The sequence below is a fragment of the Geospiza fortis genome, unplaced genomic scaffold (assembly GCF_000277835.1).
Source record: "Geospiza fortis unplaced genomic scaffold, GeoFor_1.0 scaffold53, whole genome shotgun sequence".
NCBI lineage: Eukaryota > Metazoa > Chordata > Aves > Passeriformes > Thraupidae > Geospiza > Geospiza fortis.
The window spans coordinates 11,595,975-11,617,556 of NW_005054305.1; the positions used below are offsets into that span (position 1 = coordinate 11,595,975).

The window sequence follows — 21,582 nt, forward strand, 5'->3', positions numbered from 1 at the left end:
TTTTTACTTAGGAGCAGATGAGTCAGCAAGGGCTCGTTATAGAATTGGGCTTTAAAACTCTGTTTACAGCTTAACAAGTGGCACTTGGTTACTTAAATCTTGTGACTCCCTACTAAACAAATCATGCTAAAACTAAAACTGAAAAAAAAAAAGAGTAAACCAAGACAACAATATGTTGGGGGAATGTAAGATGACAATACTTATTTTTTTGTTATCAGCCAGATTGCTGGAACTACTGGAGCAATCCATTGAAAAAAACAGTGGTAGACTGTCAGTACAAGAACTTCCAGCTATAGCAGATAGCAACCAGAATTAAAAGAATAATCAAAAAGCTCCTGCTTTAAGGCAGAAATTAGCTAGCACTCAAGAGTAACTTATGATTAAATGCATATACTTAAATTCAGAGAAACTGGAAGGAAGTATCCAGTCAACAGGATTAACTTGATTTTTCCCCTTTAAAAAGCTATGGTTGCTTTTAGGCAATGGAGCAGGGTGAGGGCTCTGTTTTGTGTGCATGCTTTACAGCACAAGGTAACCTCAGCTGCACTCAGGAGCTATGCATACCATGCATCCATATATAACCAAAAGGGTATATTCTCTTAGGGAGTTTGACCCTGAAGCTTCTGCTTCCTCAGTTCTGAGTTATTTTCATCTGGTTTAGCTCAGCAGGAGGCCCCCTAGTGACAATCCAGAATTCACCCAAGCCATTTCCAGGCAAGTGCACAAAAATCACATTCTATCATGTTTGCATACACACAGATATGTTTGGGAAATAAAGAAATTTAAAGGTGAAGAAACAGGGCAGACACCGAACATTCTCCTGCAAGATTAAGACTGGTACAGCAGGCGTGCATGGTATGGCTTAGACTTTCACCACGTGTGGCTTCACCACACACACTTACTGATTACATAAAAATAGTTATCTGCTAAGCCAAGAGAGTAATGCAGCTGAAATAAATACCTTTGGTTTAATAGCCTTACCTTACTGAAAAATAAGCTCACACTCCAGCATAATAGAATAGAAGACTGGGGGAATGAGAGAACATCACCTAACCACAAGCTGATTGTTTTACAATACCAACAAACAGCTGTGTCTTGGAATAGGCATTGGGTGTCAAATCCAAGGCAGGGTATCTGACTGAACACAGTTCAGTAGAACACTTGCCCTAGACACAGTGCCAGGACACCTCAACACTAGCAGTAGGGAAGACCAGCAGAGAAATAAATAGATCCTCAGTCATACTCAGGCAGCATTACAAATGTAAATGCTTATTGCTGTAAATAAACCATTAAATACTTCATTTAAACAATTTAAATATTTCAAGTCTTTCACTTCAGAACAGCTCCTCCCAGGAAAAGATACCCTCAAGTCCTACAGAGAAAGTAATCCTTGTGCAACACTGCTTTGTTCCTAGGTTAAGACAGCTGAGGGCTTGGATAAACCCAGGAACTGTAGCTCTGTTTAAAAGCCATACTGAAATTCCATCCCAAAGGAGATTTGAGTTAAAGAAGGTTGGGAACACTAAACAAAACATGAAAATGCTGAAGATTACTAAGAGAAAAGGATAAGTAATAAAAATGAGGAAAAGAAGAAGTGATAGTGTTTTATGCTCCAACTTCAGGCACAGGATTAGGGGAATATTTATCCCAACACATGTATGTGTATCTGGTCTGTTAGGAGATCAATTTTATGCTTGTCTTCTTTTCAGACCAATACATTAGTGCGGGTTTTGAGTAAGAAAAAGCAAGAGAGAATTTGTTCTTACTGTGCTGTATGCTTTTGCAAATAGCCACAGCTAAGGACTGTCAGGAGCCCAGACTGGGGACTGCTCAGAACAGCAGCTGCTGTGGTGTTCAAAACAGGATTTATAATCACATGCATCTCCACTAAGAAGAAATGTTGACTGCACATGACAGACAGCATTAAGCTCCACACACCCTAAAAGGCTTAAATTAAGAATGCAAATGCTTCTTCTTTCAAAGCAGTTCAAACAGCAAGCTATGATACATTCCATGTAAATCCAACAATGACTGCAAGTTATGAGCTCTTTAATTACAGAAAAATAAGTCTTTTATTTCATATCATTTTACACAAGCAATTTCAATATGATAATCCATGAAAAACAAATGCATACTCTATGGAAGTTAAGAGCTCTCAGTGAAGTCAACATAACATAGAAAGTTGTGTTTGAACAAAGCTTCCTATCTGGTTGAACTTCAGCAGCCATCATTGCACAGAGTTAAGTTCCTTTAAAAGGTTTGGTTTAAAATTAGAGTTCATTTAAATGACTGGAGGGAAAGGCACTTAGTATTGCAGTTTCCAGAACATGATTTGTTTATCTTCCCCTCCTGTAATAACACTGTTGCACTGTTCATTCATCCACATGGACATTACAGCACCTGGGAAACAAAATCACAAACAAGTAAATCCAATTGCAAGTAAGTGTGGTACTCAAGATGACAGAACAGATCTTTCTTTGAGAGAGTAGCATAGTCTGAGCATTGGATTACACTGACACCATATATGCTAAGAGGAATTTTAGTAGGGTCCTAGGTAGCTGCTCTTATTCACAGTAAGGATCTCATGCTCCATTGCCTCAGCTGACTTTTGGTACTAGAGGGACATCATTGCTATGTAGAATGCAGATGGCAACTATGGAAAGCATTCATGGAGAATGAGCTTTTTCACTGACATTTGGAATTTTCATGTCAAAAGTGTATTCACGTCTTGTAGCATATGCCTCAGAAGCCCACTTCTGAAAAATCCCCAACTACAGAGTGATCTCTCCACAGGTCAAGTTCCAGTGTAAAACTTACAGCAGGGAAGTTTGAAACAACTGTTCTTAGTTAAATAGCCTTAAAAACTTGACTTAGTAAAACTTAGGTAGTATTTCCCCACACATCCTGGTTTTTGATATACTGAGACGATATAGATACATTTAATCTGCCTATGAATCCCCATCCAAAACAAGTTTACTAGAGAACTTTACCTAACGTTGTTAGACTCAGCCTGGACAGACTGTGGCAAAGAATACAGTACAGTCTATACTATATTTGAGGACCAAGAGGTAGAAAAATGTTGACTTTTGCAATATTGTGGTAATTAGAAAAATTGAAAGTCATTTCCCTTTGGCCAGTCTTCTACAAAGCAATATTCTTCCATTCTTACTTGATTTCCTAGGAGGTTTACATGGACCTACTTCTAATTCTGGTGTTTCAGGTAAAGCTGACATCAGGAACAGCCAGCTGGCTGCGCAGATTACTCTCAAACTTTTCAGTACTAAAAGAGCTGGAAAATAGGAATCTCACATTCAGTTTGAGAATGGGAATAGTTCAGGCATACCTGTATGTCCTTTGATTCTTTCAGTAACTTTTCCTCCCAGAAGGTCCCAAACCAGTAATTCACCAGATTGAGATCCTGATAAGATGGTATTTCCATCCCATTTGAAGCACCTGCAAGTAAATCTGAAATTAGTTCATGTCAAGCTTTTACATGATGACAACCAGACATTTCCAAACTAGGTCAAAAAAGAACTGGAAATAAGATAAACCAAAGGAAACTACTTTTTAACACGGTCTTTCTGGAAAGATTATTTCCAAATTATTTTCAGGAATCATGACCCAGACTTGGTTCTGTGACTGCCCTAGACCCATCCAGGCCTTCCCCTGGCAGAGTATGAAACATAATCCCATAACAGAAGAGGGCCCAGTCAGCTATGCTGTGTGATATCCCAGTGCTCTCATGAGCCACCACTTTCACTTCTGCCACTTCATATTCCTGACACCATCACTTAAAAAAGATGACTTTCAGGTAAATAACTAGTGAAAATATGTATGTGAACATGCATATGTAATTATGTATACCCACAAAAAAAAAAAGAAATGTATTCCATGTATAGCTGCTATATTTTCACTCCAGTAACTGAGTAAGTATTCCATCTGTTTATCTGATAAACCATAAATAACTGTATACTTTTCAGTTGGTGGAAAAAGGTGATTGGTCTTTGATTTTAAAAGCCAATCTTTTTTTAAGACTATCAAAATAAAAAGAAAACATTAAAACAAAACATTCACAACAAACCCAAAAAATCAGTATTAGTGACAGAGATGATTCAAATAAGAAAACTCAACTTGTTAGACATTGCAATAGCGCAGCTGCTGGAAGAGCTGGTTAGCTACAGCTGTCACCATCTCTAAGGGACATGACAGTTGTTGTTGAAAAGTTGTTTACTTGGAGAGCTGTTTGAGTTTGCCCCAGTTTGGAAAGCTTGATCATAATGCACACAACATGCTAGAATGACAGTCTTTTCACTCTAAAAAGTGATTCAATAAAACGAATTTCCCAGTATTACGGCCCTTCCCACTCTGCTGTCACCAACCATCTCCACCCAGCCCCATAACCTGCACGTTCTGAGCATTACCTCTGTGGCTCTTCAGTGGTCACAGAAGATACAAGCATTCCAGTTTGTACATCTATTACTTTAAAACAACAGTCCTCCCCGGTGCTCAGTAGATGTCTGCTATCTGTACAAAAGAAGGAAGCAAAAAAAGAAACAACAAGAAAAAGCATGTTCAGACATTCAGTTCTAGTTGCCAAAGCACTCTGCGATCAGCGTGTTGGATGTGACATTACCTGACCTACTTATCTATAAATAATTTACTGGAAATTAAGTCTCTAAGCAAGCAAAGATAAACAAGATTGGTTTAGAGTCTAGATCGCTGGTCTACAGCCTAGCATGGCCTTGTGTACAATTAAATTCTTTACAGAGGAGATGTGTGACAATCTCACCATCCCCCTTAAAGCAGTAATTCCAATATGAAAGATATATTACATGGTAATAAGAATAAGATTCCCTCTGAAACACCCAACAGTGCATATTAAAAACTGAAATCCAACGTACCAGGACTAAAAGCAGCATGAAATACAGTCCCAGAATGATGTGGCAACTGGTGCAACACTGTTGCTGTAGTAACATCCCAAACACTAATGGTACCCTCTTTGGTTCCAGATGCCAGGATGGTATTTGCAGCATTAATGTCCATTGTATTTACCTAGGAAGTTAAACATCCCATGACGACTCCTCTTCTTTCATGTGAGCCATCTTGAGACAGGTTTTAAATATACACAAAACAAGCCCATTATCCCTAAGAGGATATTTTATTTATGAAAAGCTTTAAGTTTAATTCTCAACATCCTTAATTAGGTACAAGTATGAAAAATCCTAACTACGAGAAGAAAAAATAGGTCACTTTGAAGACCTTTTAAAAAGCTTTTCTTTGCAGAATCAAAAACGCTAAGTGACATTTCAGATTGCTTTTAGTACCGATACTCTCCATCTAACTGCTATTCTCTACCCTTAAGGGTAAATTTTTTAACTTTTAAAAAACTTCCTACCCATCAGCCGTTTCCAGTTCTCTTGGGTACAGTTCTTAAATGTTATCAGAACCATTTCAGTATTTGCCAACGTTGTGACCTATTAAAAAACTAACTCTTAGGAAGGTTTAAGAACACAGTCATTCTAAATATTTTCCTAGAGTGATGTTAGAGGCTATAAACAAAAGTATGCAGTTACACATTTATGATGCATCGCACGCAATGTGTTTGTATATTTACAGAGAAATTCACTAAGATATTTACCATGATAGCATGGTAAACAATTCAGGATTTCTTTTTCATTTGCTTGCCTTACATTAAGAGGAAGCTGTAACGATCAAAACACTTGAAAAAAGATTAATCTGTTTTCTAAAGCAAAGAGGCAAACAAAACCACCCAATTCTTCCTGCCCCCCATAGGAATTCTGTGCATTCAAGCTAAGCAAAACAAATTAAGAAACCTCTGTTTACACTGGCGCTTCAGTCCCAAGAAATGGACCTTTCAACCCAGGAAGCCCAGAACACTGGTGCAGAACCATCAAATAGTGAAAACCCCAAAACAAAAAGCCCCTACACACATTTCCCAAAGTACACCCCTCAGCCCCTATCCCAATCTTTGTGCTTTACCACTAGATCATGATTTAAACCATCAATTAATTTTCTTGTTCTCAGACACTGCATCAACATACTTACACTGACATCATGTTCTAAATGTGCAAGCAGTTCAAAGTGGTGTTTTTTATTGCTCAAGGTCTCTCCAGGAACACAGTGCCACACCTACAACACAGATAGTTGTGTTTGTTCAAGGAAGTAGTAATGTAACACCAGATGAGTTCCTTCAGTGCTGAACTCTCACATTACAAGTGGGGGCTGCTTGTGTTCACTCTGGGCCTTGCCTGTGTGCAGAATACAGCAATGGCACCTGAAATCCTTTACCTTCAGCACAGCCACATGGTGAACACAGCTCTGCTGACTCCAGATACCCTACAGAGCCTACCTAAGAGTGGATATATCACTGCACTAAATGTGTACTTACCAAAGAAATCATACACAGTAGGCTTTGGGAAAGTTTTTCCTGTCTCTAGCTTCCAAATTATCTTTCTACCTAACTGTAGGCATGCTCTTTAGATTAGCAAATTTCTGCTTCTCTTAGCTGAAGAATGTAAACTACAAAATTATTAAAATTTTAGAAATCTATTCCACCCAAGAAACAGAATTGCCAAAGTCACAAAACATTCTGGTCTCTCCAGCAAATACAGTTTGTCTTCAGAATCCTCATTTTTTTACAGTAAGTTGTAATGAATGAAATTTCCTGTAAAAAACTTTAGCTTTGAAACAGTTGACCTAAAGCTAAATGAAGAATAAGCTCTGGAAATAAACTTACTGTGATGCTAGCCAGGTTATTACCCTAGTACAACAGGTACATTCACACCAAAGCATTTGGCAGGCTGAATATTACAAAGTGCTGGCTATAAATAGTCATGCAACGGTAACAATCCCACCTACAAACCTTCACAGTGGAATCCCAAGATGCAGAAAATAAGCGCCCATCACGCCAACAGATCTTGCTGACTGCATCATCATGGCCCAACAGGACATCTTGCTGTCTTCCAAATGCAATTGAATAAAAATATCTAACAGAGAAAGGTTATAGAAGCATTACATTTTGTAAAACTTAAGGGTTTTTCTTTTAAATAAAGTAACTTTGTTTCTGTAGTTTCTAACAGAAATCTAGTGGGGAAAAAATAGAAATACAGACACTGTGTTTTAAAAATGTGATGATTTTCTGTATCATTATCTAAAACCATAAACATAGCAACCAAGGCACTCCATGAAATTCAATAAAGTCAACAGGAAGTAAATACACACATATGATTGTCCCATGAAGAACTTATGACAGTGGTATCTCCTGGTAAGATTAGACAAGATGACAAAGCCTGCAACAAAGAAAAAAAATACTCAATTTCTTACCCCAAATCCAGTTCAAGTACATTAACATGCTTTTGGAGAACAAGAAGCATTTTAATTTTCTATAAAAATAACATGCAGATATTATATGAACACAGATCAAGAAAAACCTTAGAGATTGGACACTGAACATCAAGAATACTTAATCTCTATTAAATAAAGGTAGCAGAAACATTCAGAAATACATGCAGAACTGATAAATCTTTCCAAAGAAACTGGTATTTCAAGCACATGGTATGTAATTCCTCACTCAGAAGTAAGTGGGTCAGCTCTTCATCTTGTAAGCTGCTCTAAATTCTAGACACAAATAGCTAACAGAAACTAAAAATGCAGATTCTTTTGATGTTTGTTCTCCATCACAGGTACTTACTGGTCTTTCAAAGAAGAAATACAACTGTCTGATTCCTACTACTCTCAACAAGAAACATTATTTACAGATACCTGCTCAGTTACATTACTGTCACTAGGAACAGCAAGGAAAAAGCAACAATCAGCCCAGTGCTTCTACCTGCTGTCATTACTGGTCATGTTTTAGGTCTGTTTGAAAAACAGTAAGCTGCTAGACTGTAAATATTACTCCTTTTAGCATTGCTTGAAGTGTTTAGATCAGCACTAAAACTACAGGAGAGAAGAGTAAGAGTATAAGTCTCCTCATGAAAAACAGACTTTTGGCTTAGGAGTCAAAGAGCTCCCTTTTCACAGTGCCAAGAAGTGATGCTCCCAAGTTTCCCTTTGCTGAAGATTAGGAATTGATGTATCTAGATTCACCTGCTAATGTGTCCCATGGCAGACCATAGGGTCTTGATCCTGCAACTTACTTGGGGACCAGTCAGAGCATGCTATGGCTTCTGTCTGGACAACACATATGCCATTCTTGCTCCCCCTAGAGATGGTGGTAGAGAGAAAACTGATATATCTTGGTGTCTTGCACCAATAAAAACTGAATATGGCAACTGGGAGTGTATATTTATAACCCAGGTCTGGCCACAGTGCTCAAGCACAGAAAATCAAGCTCCTTTTAGGAGCAGGGGAAAAGTGTTGTTCACAAGTTGCTGAGATCATTGCTCATGGAAGAAGAATGGCTCATTTTCACCCAGCAGAGATTCCACTCCTTGTGCTTGGTTTTCCTCTGCTGGCTGACTCACAGGCTTCAAACACCTGAGTGCAGTAAAGCAATGCTGGTGTGAGCATGTGATGGAATTTAAGCTTTGAAATTCTGGTCCCAGTGGCAGTTCAAGGTTGCTTAGGAAGATATCCCTGCTCATGCCAGACTGTTTACCACAAGCTCTTCCCTGGATAGCAGGGCAACTCAGAATAGAGCCAGTGTAACCATTTAATGCTTCTTCCCCATATCTGCAGAATGTGCTCTGTCTCTCTGGTGGCCTGAGAGAGTCTCAATTCACTCTGCTGAATTATTCACACAATACAACTGAGTAGGCAGAGGAAAGAAAAGATGCATTCATGGATGCTAAGAGCCTTCTCACTGAGCAGCTTTCAGAAGATTCCGAATCATCTCATTCTTATTTTGACAGCAGCCTACCATGTTTGAAAAGGACACACTTCTCTGGATGGTTTTTGAGTCTCTGGAAAACATCTTCAAAGTTGAATCTGGGGATAAGGGACAAAACAGAAAATAAAAAGACTTTTTTATATTTTAGAAGCTAATAATTTTGCTCCTGCTTGAATATCTTAGTATGAAAAGCAGACACAGGTTTCTCATAGTCTCTGAGAAACTTTATAAGGCTTGTGACTTGGGCCTGGAACTACCCTGTTTTGTGCCAGTTATAGATGGACTACCCCATGCTCATCAAACTCTAAGAGAACTCTGGTATCTAAATGGACAAACTTCCATTATTATCCATTATTATTATCACTGAACTTATCTTCCAAGCCTAGATAATATTGAAATGCTTGAGTCAAAATCATCTAAAACTAAGCAAATTCATATAGTTAAGCTATTTGATTACATCAGATATATATTTCAGTTTCATGCCATTTTGTTAAAAAACAACATTAACCTGCATTTACCCTGCAGGTTGTGGTAAATACCTGTGCAATACTTACCCTGGGATGTAGTGAAAACAGAAGACCCATTGCAAGTGACTGCTATTCCAGTAATTGCCCTGTTTAACACAAGTAAGCTTGTGGGTGACTTCATAGATTTTGAAACTGAACCACCATACTGTAAATAGACTACAGCTGAAATCTGTTATTTGAGCTCTGTAAGAGCTAAGACATTCAAGGAGATTAAAAACACTACAGTGGTGTGTTATCAGCCTAGAGACAAAAATATACCTTGACATAATATGTGAAACACCAGGACAGGATCCCTATAGTGTTCTGTAAGAACTCCATCTTCATCAGAAGGGACTTGCCCGTGTGAGAAGATAAATGGTTTCACATTTAGTTTTTCCAATTCTGGATTAGCTACAAATAATCAGGAAGCTGCCTACAAGTAGATACTGAAACCCTCAAGTGTCGGGAATTGGAACTTGCACATTTTTTTCTCTTTTAATTTGACACGGGCAAAGTCACTATAGGAAGAAATTTAGTCAAAGCTTATGTCAGGGAATTAGGAAGGCACAGAGCATACTGCACAGCCAAAGTTTTGTTACACAGCTCTGTGTCTCATTATTTCTCAGCAGGCTTCAGAAAAAAAAAGTAATAAAAATAATCTGAAGCTGAAATTTGAGTATCTTTTCAGGATCAAGATTTTTTTAATGCTAACAATCTGGTAACAGATTTCTCACTACAAATATTACCTTGTTTTAGGGACATGATAATGTTTTCCTAGATTTGATTACAGTCATCAAGAAAGTAGCTGGACTCAAGGTAGTAAAAAATCCTCCTAACCAGCCCAGTCACTAGGACAAGAGATGGGGGCAAAGGAAAACCTGTTCTTTAACACATAGCTGACATTGTTCATTATTAGGTATTTTCAAGGTTCACCTGAAAAGTGCCCCTCCTGACCCTTGAATCCCTAGGAATCCACCAGAACAGTAGTTTGGTACCTGGACAAACTAAAAACCTATAGCTGGAGAATTGGCAAACTGCTCATGCAGCAGCAGCTTGAGGTGTACAGTGGAACAACTTAAGTGTTTAACCTTTCACGTCTGATGGGATGAAGTTGTGTCCTCCTGGCGTTAAAAAACAAAATAAATTGGAGTTTTTATATGGCTGCTGTGATCAGTTTTAGAGAAGAGTAATCAATATCTGCTTCAGGTACTAAAATGATAATGAACTTATACAGATCCAGAGCTAGGGAAAAACAACAGCAAAATTCAAGCTGACAAATACCTTCTCTGGATTCATAACCCATCCTATACTCAAGTTCGTCTTGCATAATCAAATCACTAAGTCATCTCCAAAAGAAAAGTATTTACCTTAAACCCAACCCATCATTCAGATTGACACACAGATTCAGCCCCCATCCCCTCCCAATTCAGTGGAAGAATTTTGACTGGAAAGAATAGTACCTACTCTTTGTGAATTTTACACTTTGTATCTAATTTTAGTTTGGCAATATTGTTCCAGGCAAGTGTTATACTTTCTTCTGTCAAATCTTCAAATGATTCTTCATTTGGAGAAACTGCAATAAAATGCCACAATAAAGTTCCATCACAAATAGAAAACAAAAAGACATATTTCAAATACCTAGGTAGCTGACATAAATATGAAATTACAAAAATCATGCAGAGCTTCAGGAATAAGATTGTTAGACTAATACAAAGGAAATGGAAAACAAACAAACAGAAAATGGAAACCTAAAACTCTTTTGATGTCCTTTGAAACGTCAAGGGCTTTCCAGATGGAAAAGAACTAGAGAAGCCATTTACTGCTACAATGAAGTATATGCTTTTATTATTCTATTGCATTATGTTAAGAGTGTCACAAGTTCATTTCACTGTTGCAAAAGTTAAGGGATTAAAAATGCAACAACATTGAGATAATTAGATGTCAATTATAAAATGGTCAAACTCAAGAGAAAATGTTGATGAGTGAAATAATAACTTAGGCAGCAAATCTATTTAATACATGACCATTACTATCACATACAATTCTCAAAGTCCCTTTTGCCATTGGATGCTACAGGTTGCCATGCTAAGTAGCACTCATTGTCACTCCTCTGCTTCAAAGTGAAGGCCATCAAAATGGTAAGTGAATTGAAGACAATCAAATGAGAAAAAAGGGAAAGAAAGTGAATCTTTATAGTTAAATCACTATATACATTATGAAGACCATAGCATCTTAGTTTCAGAGAAGTGGTTTAAGTTCTGCCCTGAACAGAAGCCTGTGAGGGCATTACAATCCTTTTCTAGAAGAAAGTTATTCAATTAACTCTGTCTCTACAGTATGTAGTGGTATAGGGGGAAAAAAATTTCCTTTCAGATTTGCATTGAAGTCATGGAAAAGGAGAAAAAATTCAGATGCTTAATTTAAATTCTAAAGGTTTACTTTGATCAAGCTAATTAATTAATTAATTACCCCCCAAAGACATTCCTGTTAAAAACCCAAACAAATCTTTGCATCATTTAGAATGCCTGCAGATAGGGTCAATGAAACTGTAGTCACATCAGCTTGAATTTAAAGTGGCAGGAAAGGCCAGGGATGATCACCCTCCCACAGCTTCAGAAGCAGAGGTGCAACAGTCCCAGAGGAGACTACTTGAACAGAAGGCAAAATACAGGGCAACACCTGTATATTGAAATTTGAAACTGGTCTGGTTTTGTTTTTCTTTAAGATTTGGTTCATGGATTTATCTTGAGTCGGCTTACAGGGAAAGTAGCCAACAGAGTTGTATAATGAGATCCTGTGGGAGAAAGAAACTACTCAAAATTACAAATCCTTCATATTGTTAGTTTATTTATTAAACATTTACCTGGAGACTCAGCTATGGAAGTGCTGTGACTAGATGTTCGAGACAAGCTTTTCAATTTCTGAATTTTCCTTTGAGGATGAGGGGTTGTAAACAACTGTTTTGGCGTCTGTCCAAACTCCAGGATTTGTGTCAGCAGAGCTACTTTTTCATTGGGGTCCATAATACTTTACAAAGCAAGATATATAATTAAGCCATGGAGGCAAGTACATTTTTCCCTCCCCTTCCCCAAAAGCATGGAACTGTGTGTGGAGTTACTATAGCACTACAGGCCATCACATATTCTTACAGAACTGATTTACTGAAGATTTACAATCATAAAGCTTCATAACTTTGTTTATGTAAAATAACAATATTCGCAATGACTGAAAAAATGAAGCACTTCCAGAAAAGCCAGACTGAAGAAATGCTTAAGGAACAGTCTTTCAATGCAAGCTAAAACTGAGAATATGGTGCTGGTTCTCTGCAAATTTGGGAGTATAAAATGGAAGAGCAACACTATTCATGTACACAGCCCTTTTACAGCTGTCAGAGAACCTGGAGAGATACTGAGAAACGTAGCTAACTGCTTTAACAAAAACATTCAGATTCTTGTTAATTACCTGTTTAAATCCACTCCTCCTTCATAAGTTAATGGGTGAAACACTGGAAAAAAAAAGTTTATTTGTACAATGTAGATATACAAGGCTCATTTTGTTTGTCTTCCTACAAACAGAGCTGCATTTTTACTCACAAATAAGCTATTTCAGCAGGCATTAGAGTTTGAGGTCTTACATTTTAATCCTGTTTTTTTACCTGAAAAAATTTAGGACTTCCAAGAGATTTTCAGAAAGTTTCAGAAGAAATCAGTACTTTCATAGAGGAAGGATCAGTTATTTAAGCTTCATTAAACATCTACCCCCAATAAATAAATATATAAACAGATAAATAAGAAAACAAGCACAGTTGCATAACTGGATCTTTGGTTAATTTTCAGACAGGGAACAGAAAGTAATAAAGAATGATCAGAAAGATCTGTGTATTCACCTGTCCAGGTGAATTGCCATGACGCAAATGACTTTGAGGCCTCTGCTTAAGAATACTTTGACCGAAGTTCATTCATACACAGATCCCTTCTGACTCTCTTATCTACTTAAATGTCTGCAATTCATTATGCTAATAAAAATCCATACTGCATCAGAAGCAGCACATTATGCATAAAAAGTGCTCTCATTAGTGGTCTCTTTTGAGACGTAAAAATATAGATATAATTTATATGCTGATTTACTGTATTTAAAGTCTGTGGTACATTGTAATTGACACTTATCCTCACAGTGTAACTGGATGCCAAACCCTACAGTTCTAAAATACAGCCAATCATATGTTAAGGACATGTAGAGAAAGTATACTGGAAAGAAATGAACAGCAGGAAAACAACCCAACCTGCCCCCAACCAAACAGCAAAAAAACCCAGAATCAAAGAAACCCCAGCAAAACAATCCTTGCTATCTCAACTATCTTTCCCTGGAATTAGAAATTAGAAACTATCTTTCCCTGGAATTAGTGCCAAGTATCAAAATGTTGCTAATTCCTACCCTCACCACTGTTGTAGGAAGGTTTTCTTTCTGAACTTATTACATCTTTAAGTGCAAACTATCTCAACATTTTCTGTTACTAGAAGTCTGTCAAAAGGATCAGGGTTTTTGGAATAAACACCCTAAAAATTGGATCTGCTACTCTTTTTTTTTTTTTTTTTTGAAGAGGGCACTTCCTTATTGGATAGCAACATACACAGCTAAAATACCAGACTGATGAATAAGTTAATCATTGGTAATACTATTAGGTGTAAATAAACACATTTACACAGCAGTAACATAACAACACCCCCCTTTGTAAGGGCCCATAGTGGCTAGATACATGTTCAGAGCAAGGCTGCAAACAGTGAAATGTCTCACATGCAGTTATGTGTATGTATACAAGGACAAACCAACACACACTTTTTCCTTCATTCTTCCTCCAAAGATCTGCAGCCTATTAGCCCATTCTTTCCCTTGCCAATTCTCTCAGGAGGAGGGGGAAATTGTATTGAAATTCTCTCACTGAAATTACAGTGGAGGAAGGCTAAATACCTATTTATCTGGAGACCCTGCAGGCTTCCATTTTTAATTGGGAAAAACTAATTCCATACTATATTGCCACACTATGATGTGCAAGCAATTCTCAGCAATGCTATAGAATCATCTTGTCCACCCTCTGAAGCACATCTTCAAAGATGCAAATCACCATGAAGGCAATACTGCCAGATAAGTCACTATTTCCAATAAGGATCAAGCATTCAAAGCACAGTCATGAACATTCAAAACAAAACAAGCATTACAGATATGTTGTGATTTCCCATCCTAATCAAGGCATCCCCTTTTTTTTGCTAGTTCTATAAATGTGTATTTACCATTGTGAGCTGCAACTGCTTCACTTCCTTTCTGCTTGTAGCCAAATATGATGTCAATCCATTCATGAAGATGTTCTGATACATATGGACTTTCTAAAGCCTCTTGGCACTTCTGGAGAAAGTCATCAGGACCTGACAAAATAAAGGTTAATTAAAGGAGAAAATATCCCTTTCATTATTGGTAAGCATCTCTCTTCCTCTTCATTCTTAAAAAGCCAACAAAACACCCCACACCAAATGTCAATTTTTTAATAAAAATTAAAAGCACCTATTAATTATGTCAGTGCTTTAAAGAAAAGAGTTCATTTTGAAGAAATCGGAATGGACATTTTTGAGGAAGAGCAATGATTCCAGCAAACATTAATTAATTAATAATACAAGAAGTTTGACTATTATTACCTGATGCCCAAGGTGGAAGCTCTACATCTTCAACCATTTTTCCACCTTGCCTTTTTCCCAAGTCCAACTTCAAACTATTTACTAGAAAACTGGAATCATTTTCATAAAATTCTGGAATCAACTGGAATTTTAAAAAACACACAAACAAAAAAAAAAAAAAAAAAAACCCAAAAAAAAAAAAACCCCCCCCAAAAAAAAAACCCCCCCCCCCCCCAAAAAAAAAAAAGCTGGTACTTTTAACAAGTAATGTGTGACACATGAATCCATAACATCTACGAGTATCTTCAGAACTCTCATTGCATAGCTACTTTCTCATTTTTAAGACATCAAGTAAGAGTCAAGACTAAAATCTAGAATAAAACTAAAATGACAAGTTTCAGAGGTTAAATCAATTATTTAAATACCACCATATTTAACCATTAACTCAAGACAATTTTTTTAAAAGCATCACTGTATTAAATAATGTTTCTTTGATAAAGGAGTTTAATAGTATTTACTATGTGACAGTTTATTCTTCTCAACACATTCTACAAGTAAGGGTTTCTCAGGGCTCAAAAACCCAAGACAGTACTTCTACAGTTTAACTCTCTGGATGAAGCGTTGCAATACAACCAGTCCTTACAATATTCCAGCAGACAATACATAAAATTGTCTTTTCAGCCTTAATCCACACTCTGGTAATTCCCATGTATTTCCATTAACATTCACATTGATACTTCTGTTAAACTAAAAGCCAGAAATCAGGCACAGATGAGCAAACATGGAGTTGATATGGGATTAATATACAGTTAATAAAGGATTCATAAAATGCAGTCACCAGCCTTACAAAAAAAACGAAAAACTCAAAAACCAAACCCACACAACTGAAAAGCAGAAACAACAACAAAAACCAACCTAACACACTCCAACCAAACATTCTCAAATCAACAGTAGATGAGAAAGCTAAGCACAGATGAGAAGATTTGAAAAACTTTCCAGCCATTTATTTACCTCTTTGAAATCTGTTGCACCATCCAAACAGTTTTTCCAGGTTTCTGCAATGCTAGATAAGACAGATCAATCACACATTTGCTAAAAAAAAAATTTAAGGCTTTGCACTCCCCATTGATGCATATTTGAAAACAAAACCAGCCTAGTTATAGACAAAGTGTAAACAAACCTGTTGAACATTCTGTCAGCATGATCAAACTTTCCATTCTGCAGACAGAGCATGTATTCTGGAGCTAAGGAGAAGGAAAAAACAGCATCAGCTTGCTCCAAACCTTGTCTGCTTTGGAGGTAAGTGTCTGCTCAGAGAGCATATAAAAGGTGTCTTACCAACTCTAACGAGATAAAACAAAACATAACCCGGCGAAGAATAATGGCTTCCATACATGAACTTGGGCTCTGGCATTTCCTGGTAACGTTTCTGCAGCATAGGAAGAAGAAAGAAACGTCTGTTTCAAATCAGCACTGCTGCTTTGCCTCAATTCTGAACACATACACACTATTTCTTTATAAAGGCACAGATTAGGACCATCCACCCTCAATTTTTCTTCTAATGATAAACTCTTAATTTCTCATATCTATGCAGCTTTAATCAGAGCAGTAAATCAATATGGCAAAATGGTTGTCATAACTGATCATCCAGAACTATCAGGGTTTCAGTGGTTTTTTCCTCTCTCACTTTAGCACATAACTGCAGTGACTCACATTCAAAGAAGTGCAAACAAAGAAGTGCTTCCTTTTTGTCTTTCACATAAAGGTTCATGAGAGTATGGAAGAACATAGTGACTTCCATCAACCTGGGAGATTCCTTCCTGTCTGAAGCTCCTATGCATTACTCTAAAATGTATCATAATACAAACAGAATGACTTTTACTGCAGTAAGCATGAAGCCAATAACAGTTTGAGGAAAGTCAGATCTCAGAAGACTTTATTTACTGTTACTGTAAACACAATATTGCTCATATTCTCTTGCCTTCCACAATCTTAGGAAGCTATATGATTTTGAATATTTCCATCTTTTTTATTAATATAATGGAGTTATTCTGGCAATACTTTTTCCAATGTTCTGTATATTATTTTGGAATAATTAACTTTCCATAGAAGACAACAACTTTAAACACATAATTAAAACCCAAGTAACTGAGGACCTTCTAAGTCTCTAAGTATGTGTTTGACAGCTTATGAAAGGAAAGCCTGCTTACACTGAGAAACAGAAAAACTTGGTGCACTATTATAAGTATATAGAATTTTCAAGTTAGTGCTCTGACCTCCAGATCCAAATTTCCTCCCTTTAAAGTACTCTCCCTCAAATTCAGTATTTTTCTTAAATGGAAATACTTAAGATTTCTACTACTTTTTCTTATTTCTTTCAAACACGTGTTTTACATTACACACTTAAATCCATGGGTTTTGAAGTTTCATAAATTCATGTCTGTTTATAGCATCTCAGTGTCACCATATATATATTAACTGTATTTCAGGATATTATTTTAAAAGTAAGGCAAAACTTTCAAAAGTATATATGTATGAAAAGGTAGTAAGAGAGAGGAAATTGATTCAAATAATTTTAAATTAGTACTGACAAAACCAGTTCTGATGAAATTAAACTGGAAAATAAATGCATAATGGTTATAGGTATGTTTGCTTCTGATAAAGTTTATAGCTAACTTTTGATAGAATAATTCCTAAGACATAATTCCCAAAGCTTGCTGGACAAAGCTCCTTTTATTGCCAATATGTACAAGGCACAAAATGTTCAGCATATAAATACCAAGATATACATACCACAAGTCTATCCAGCCTTTCCTTATTCAGGGCACCAACTGGTTTACTAAGGTCACGAAATGTTTCAGGCTTTGTCAGATCTTAAAAAAAACAAACAAATCAAATGCCTGGTTATAGACTCCAAGCATTCTACTAGACTTTAATGTACTCCAATCAATATTTAAAAATAAACCAGAAAACCTCCCTACCTATCCAAGCAGCAACAAAGCAAACAAAAGCCAACACAGAACCCCTCCAGTAATTTTTTCCCTCCCTACTAACTACAATCCCATGAAGTCTTACTGTAAATAGCTACTCATCTTCCTTCCAAGTACGTATAGTCTCAAACCTCTTGCTTAAGAACTAATAGCTAATCTATGGGGCAGTTATTACAAGTAGCATCATCTAATCAAGGTACTGCTACCAAAGGCACAAAAGCAGCTGGTATAATCTTCTTCCTACTCATTAACCACTCTGTCAGGCTACAGTTAAGTCCCACCATACAATCGGATTGAAGTGTTTGAGCAGGTGCTGATGAGTACCACAAGATTCCCCTACTCCTTGCAGAGGGACACAATCCTCAAAAGGACAAAATCCCAACACAAAGTGCACTAAGACCCTTAATCAAGGAGCCTATTCAGACACAAGCCTTGTCAGCCTCTTGCATTCAATCTGCAATGCTAAGAATCATAAATGAACACCTGGATTCTACACATTTCAGTGCATCTAACTTGTTAAAAAAAAAAAGTAATTTTACTGCTTCTTTTCCATTTATAAGAATCACAGCATCTTTGAATGCTCAGTACTGCTGATCTGCAAAGCAACCAAGCAGATGTTTGCTACATACTCTGCATCTGAGGAGTGCAATACTTAACAGAAAAAGGTGAGGTATTTTGTCCCCTAAGCTAAAGGGGAGGGGTAAGGCCACAGGAAAACACCCAAGACCACTAATGCCAGGTTCACTTTGATGTAACATGATGTTTATGCAGTGTAAAAGCCACCTCCGCCCCCCCCCATTTCAGGTTGGTCATGAGGCACTAATGTGCTTTTTCATAAACACATACCTAACACTGAACTAGAGTAGTCTGCTATGATCCAAGGAAACACAGGATACTGGGAGAGATCGTTGCAGCTTCTATCAGCCAGATTGTTGAGATGGAGAAGATACTGGTAATTTGATATATGTCCTCGCTGCCACTGCAACACATAACTTTCAGCTGTGTGCTCTGCAATATGATTTTCTGAAATAAAATAAAATAAAACATTAAGAGTTGGGAGGTTCGGAGTTTAGTCCCCAAGTTATATTGTGATTAACATTATGCAAGATACTGTAAAATAATTAAGGGCACAGTTTCTTAATAGAAAAAGTCAGAATTAACTGCCAACTTCATGTTGCCATAGCTACCATACTTCACACATTTTTTAATATCTCTGCACATGAGTCTCAATTGCATTTGGCCAAAAAAAAATCATAAAGAAGGAGTGCTGAAGCCAAACACAGTAAGAATGGATGAATATTTACATAGGAATGGAAAAATATTTGCAGACCATGAACATCTCTCAGCAATCTGGTAACCTTTAGGATTTCAAATTTCTAGAAGCAGTTCTGCTTGAGTCAAGAAAAAAATTAAATATATTTTCCTACTGTAACCAAGGACGTCCACTATCAGTAACTTGTGGAAAGAAGTCATGTATGTACATGAACAGGATTTAATTTCACATCCACTGAAACAGAGTAAAGGAAAAGAAAACTGGCCCAAACTCAAAAAACTAAGAATTATGCACCTGGAGTTCTCTTTGAAGGATTGGCAGGAGCTCAGTACACTCAAACTGCACTACCCTGCTTATCAGCTTATTAGCAATGTCAAGGTATGCAGCTAGAAAACTGAGTTATTTATTTACTTTTAAACTTTCTTCCATTGATTCTGTATACAGCACCTGGGCACGTGCCTGAAATAGAACTGAAGGACTGCAACCATGGCATGATGGAAAGAAAGAAACTTGGATTAGATTATGGCAAGCCTTTATTTTAGCCTCTATTTCGGCATAGGATGGAAAGACATTTTCCCATCTTTCCTTCACTGGAAAGACATAGTCCAATCTTTCCTTCACTTTAGGACTTTAAATTCTACAAGTAAAAAGTGTTAGCACATTCAAAGAGGGGCTCTTCTGCTGCCAGAGAGATACCGAGGTGCTACAAACACTTTTAGGGAAAGGGCTCACCATTTTTTATTTCTAAGTTCCAACATCATCAGCATTTTCATCTACACCTTGAAATTGCACCTTAGAATATTATCCAGAAAAAGTCTGAAGCAGGGGAACAGCATGCAGGTATTTTAACAACAGAGAAAATTATATCAGAATCTATCTCCTTTTCAAATAAAAATATAAAATACTAAAACAGTTCTAAAACAAAGTTATCATTCCTTTGAGGCCTTTCCATTTTTCTTTATGAAGCAGGAGGGAAATTTCAACTGATATTTAGGTGAATTCATTGAAACAGAAGCAGAGTACTGGTACAATAATAAAATAGCACAAAATTTACATAAACATTTTCAATATTGGCAGTAAATATGTATTTAAATGTTTCAAATTACAGAAAAACTCAGTCTTTTTCTCCCTTTTTTTTCCAGGACACACGCTTTTTAGGAAGTTTCTGTTTACAGTCTGCAAAAAAACAACCATCACTTTCTAGGAATTAATGTATACAAGATTTAATAGAAATGAGAATTCAACTGTTTCAGAACTGTAATTTTCATCAACCACTCCTAAGACTGAGAAAATTCTAGGTACTTTTGTGTACACTAGAAATCCACCTATTACAGGCAGTTTCTCAATAGGGTCTTAATTGACTCCTTGGGGGATCCACACACAAGCTAGTCTACATTTTTTCAGCAAAACACAATTTAACTGAGTGGATCTTATTCATCCCTTACTTTGAAGATAGTGTTTTATGGGTTTGTTTGTTTCATTTGTTTGATTTTTGTTTTGTTTTTTTTTTGAAAGGGGGAAAGGGGGCTGTTAAATGACAGTGTATATCAAGTTGCAAATTAAAAACAATTAGTTTTGCCTCAATAATGCCTCCTCAGCTTTCACACTCAGCTCTTCAAACACAACCAAACTGGTGCCATTTCACAACATTCATTCTGATCTTCACTCATTTCTATTAAAAATTGTTACAGACTATATATCTGTTTATTTTTCTCATTCTTCCCACACACCAACAGAGCAAAATCCAGACAAATTTCCCTTCCCAAGGTACTACACACTACATAAATAAATAAATACTCCAAACCTATATATTTTGCAATAAGGCGATAGACCTCATCTCGATCCTGACAGTTGTAGAATTTCAAGTAGATGTCAGAACATAGATCGTTTTCTGTGCAAAATACTTCAAGTCCCTGAAATGTTAAAGGGAGGGGGGAACAAATGAGTGCAATTATTAACAAGCTGTAGTACTTGTGGTTTTTAACAGAATGTTCCAGTTACTAATAAGTCTTATGACTCTATACTAGGTAGCAGCTTTGCCCACAAAATCTAACATACTAAATTTTCTATTTCCAGTCACAAGAGTATTCAGTTTAGAGTGAGCCAATAGGTTGTCTCTGTCTGGATTGATGAAGCCTAGGTAATAGACATTTAATTCTTTGCATTACTCCATTCAATTAGGCAAAAAAAAGTTATTTGGTTTAAATTTGTTTTGAGACAAAAAATTCTACAAGATTGAAATTTCAGTGCTAACACTGAAAGCACACAATTGAGGTTTCACTGCAGAGCTCTGCAC

At 36.8% G+C, this 21,582-nt stretch overlaps 1 protein-coding gene across 1 annotated transcript in view; it reads right to left on the reverse strand.

The window, feature by feature from the left end:
* Window positions 1-2,053: 2,053 nt before the first annotated feature.
* Window positions 2,054-21,582, reverse strand: part of NSMAF (neutral sphingomyelinase activation associated factor) — a 28,767-nt gene continuing 9,238 nt past the window's right edge. The window contains exons 11-30 of the mRNA XM_014312015.2: window positions 21,091-21,199; window positions 18,860-19,036; window positions 17,817-17,896; window positions 16,362-16,452; window positions 16,204-16,267; window positions 16,035-16,086; window positions 15,045-15,165; window positions 14,646-14,777; window positions 12,820-12,862; window positions 12,221-12,384; window positions 10,822-10,930; window positions 9,406-9,464; window positions 8,882-8,949; window positions 7,243-7,310; window positions 6,884-7,007; window positions 6,067-6,150; window positions 4,902-5,052; window positions 4,422-4,524; window positions 3,344-3,453; window positions 2,054-2,400 (exon numbers count right to left, since the gene is read on the reverse strand). Of these exons, the coding sequence (XP_014167490.1) occupies window positions 2,306-2,400; window positions 3,344-3,453; window positions 4,422-4,524; window positions 4,902-5,052; window positions 6,067-6,150; window positions 6,884-7,007; window positions 7,243-7,310; window positions 8,882-8,949; window positions 9,406-9,464; window positions 10,822-10,930; window positions 12,221-12,384; window positions 12,820-12,862; window positions 14,646-14,777; window positions 15,045-15,165; window positions 16,035-16,086; window positions 16,204-16,267; window positions 16,362-16,452; window positions 17,817-17,896; window positions 18,860-19,036; window positions 21,091-21,199 (2,004 nt within the window). The 3' untranslated portion in view covers window positions 2,054-2,305. The remainder of the gene's footprint in view (window positions 2,401-3,343; window positions 3,454-4,421; window positions 4,525-4,901; window positions 5,053-6,066; window positions 6,151-6,883; window positions 7,008-7,242; window positions 7,311-8,881; window positions 8,950-9,405; window positions 9,465-10,821; window positions 10,931-12,220; window positions 12,385-12,819; window positions 12,863-14,645; window positions 14,778-15,044; window positions 15,166-16,034; window positions 16,087-16,203; window positions 16,268-16,361; window positions 16,453-17,816; window positions 17,897-18,859; window positions 19,037-21,090; window positions 21,200-21,582) is intronic.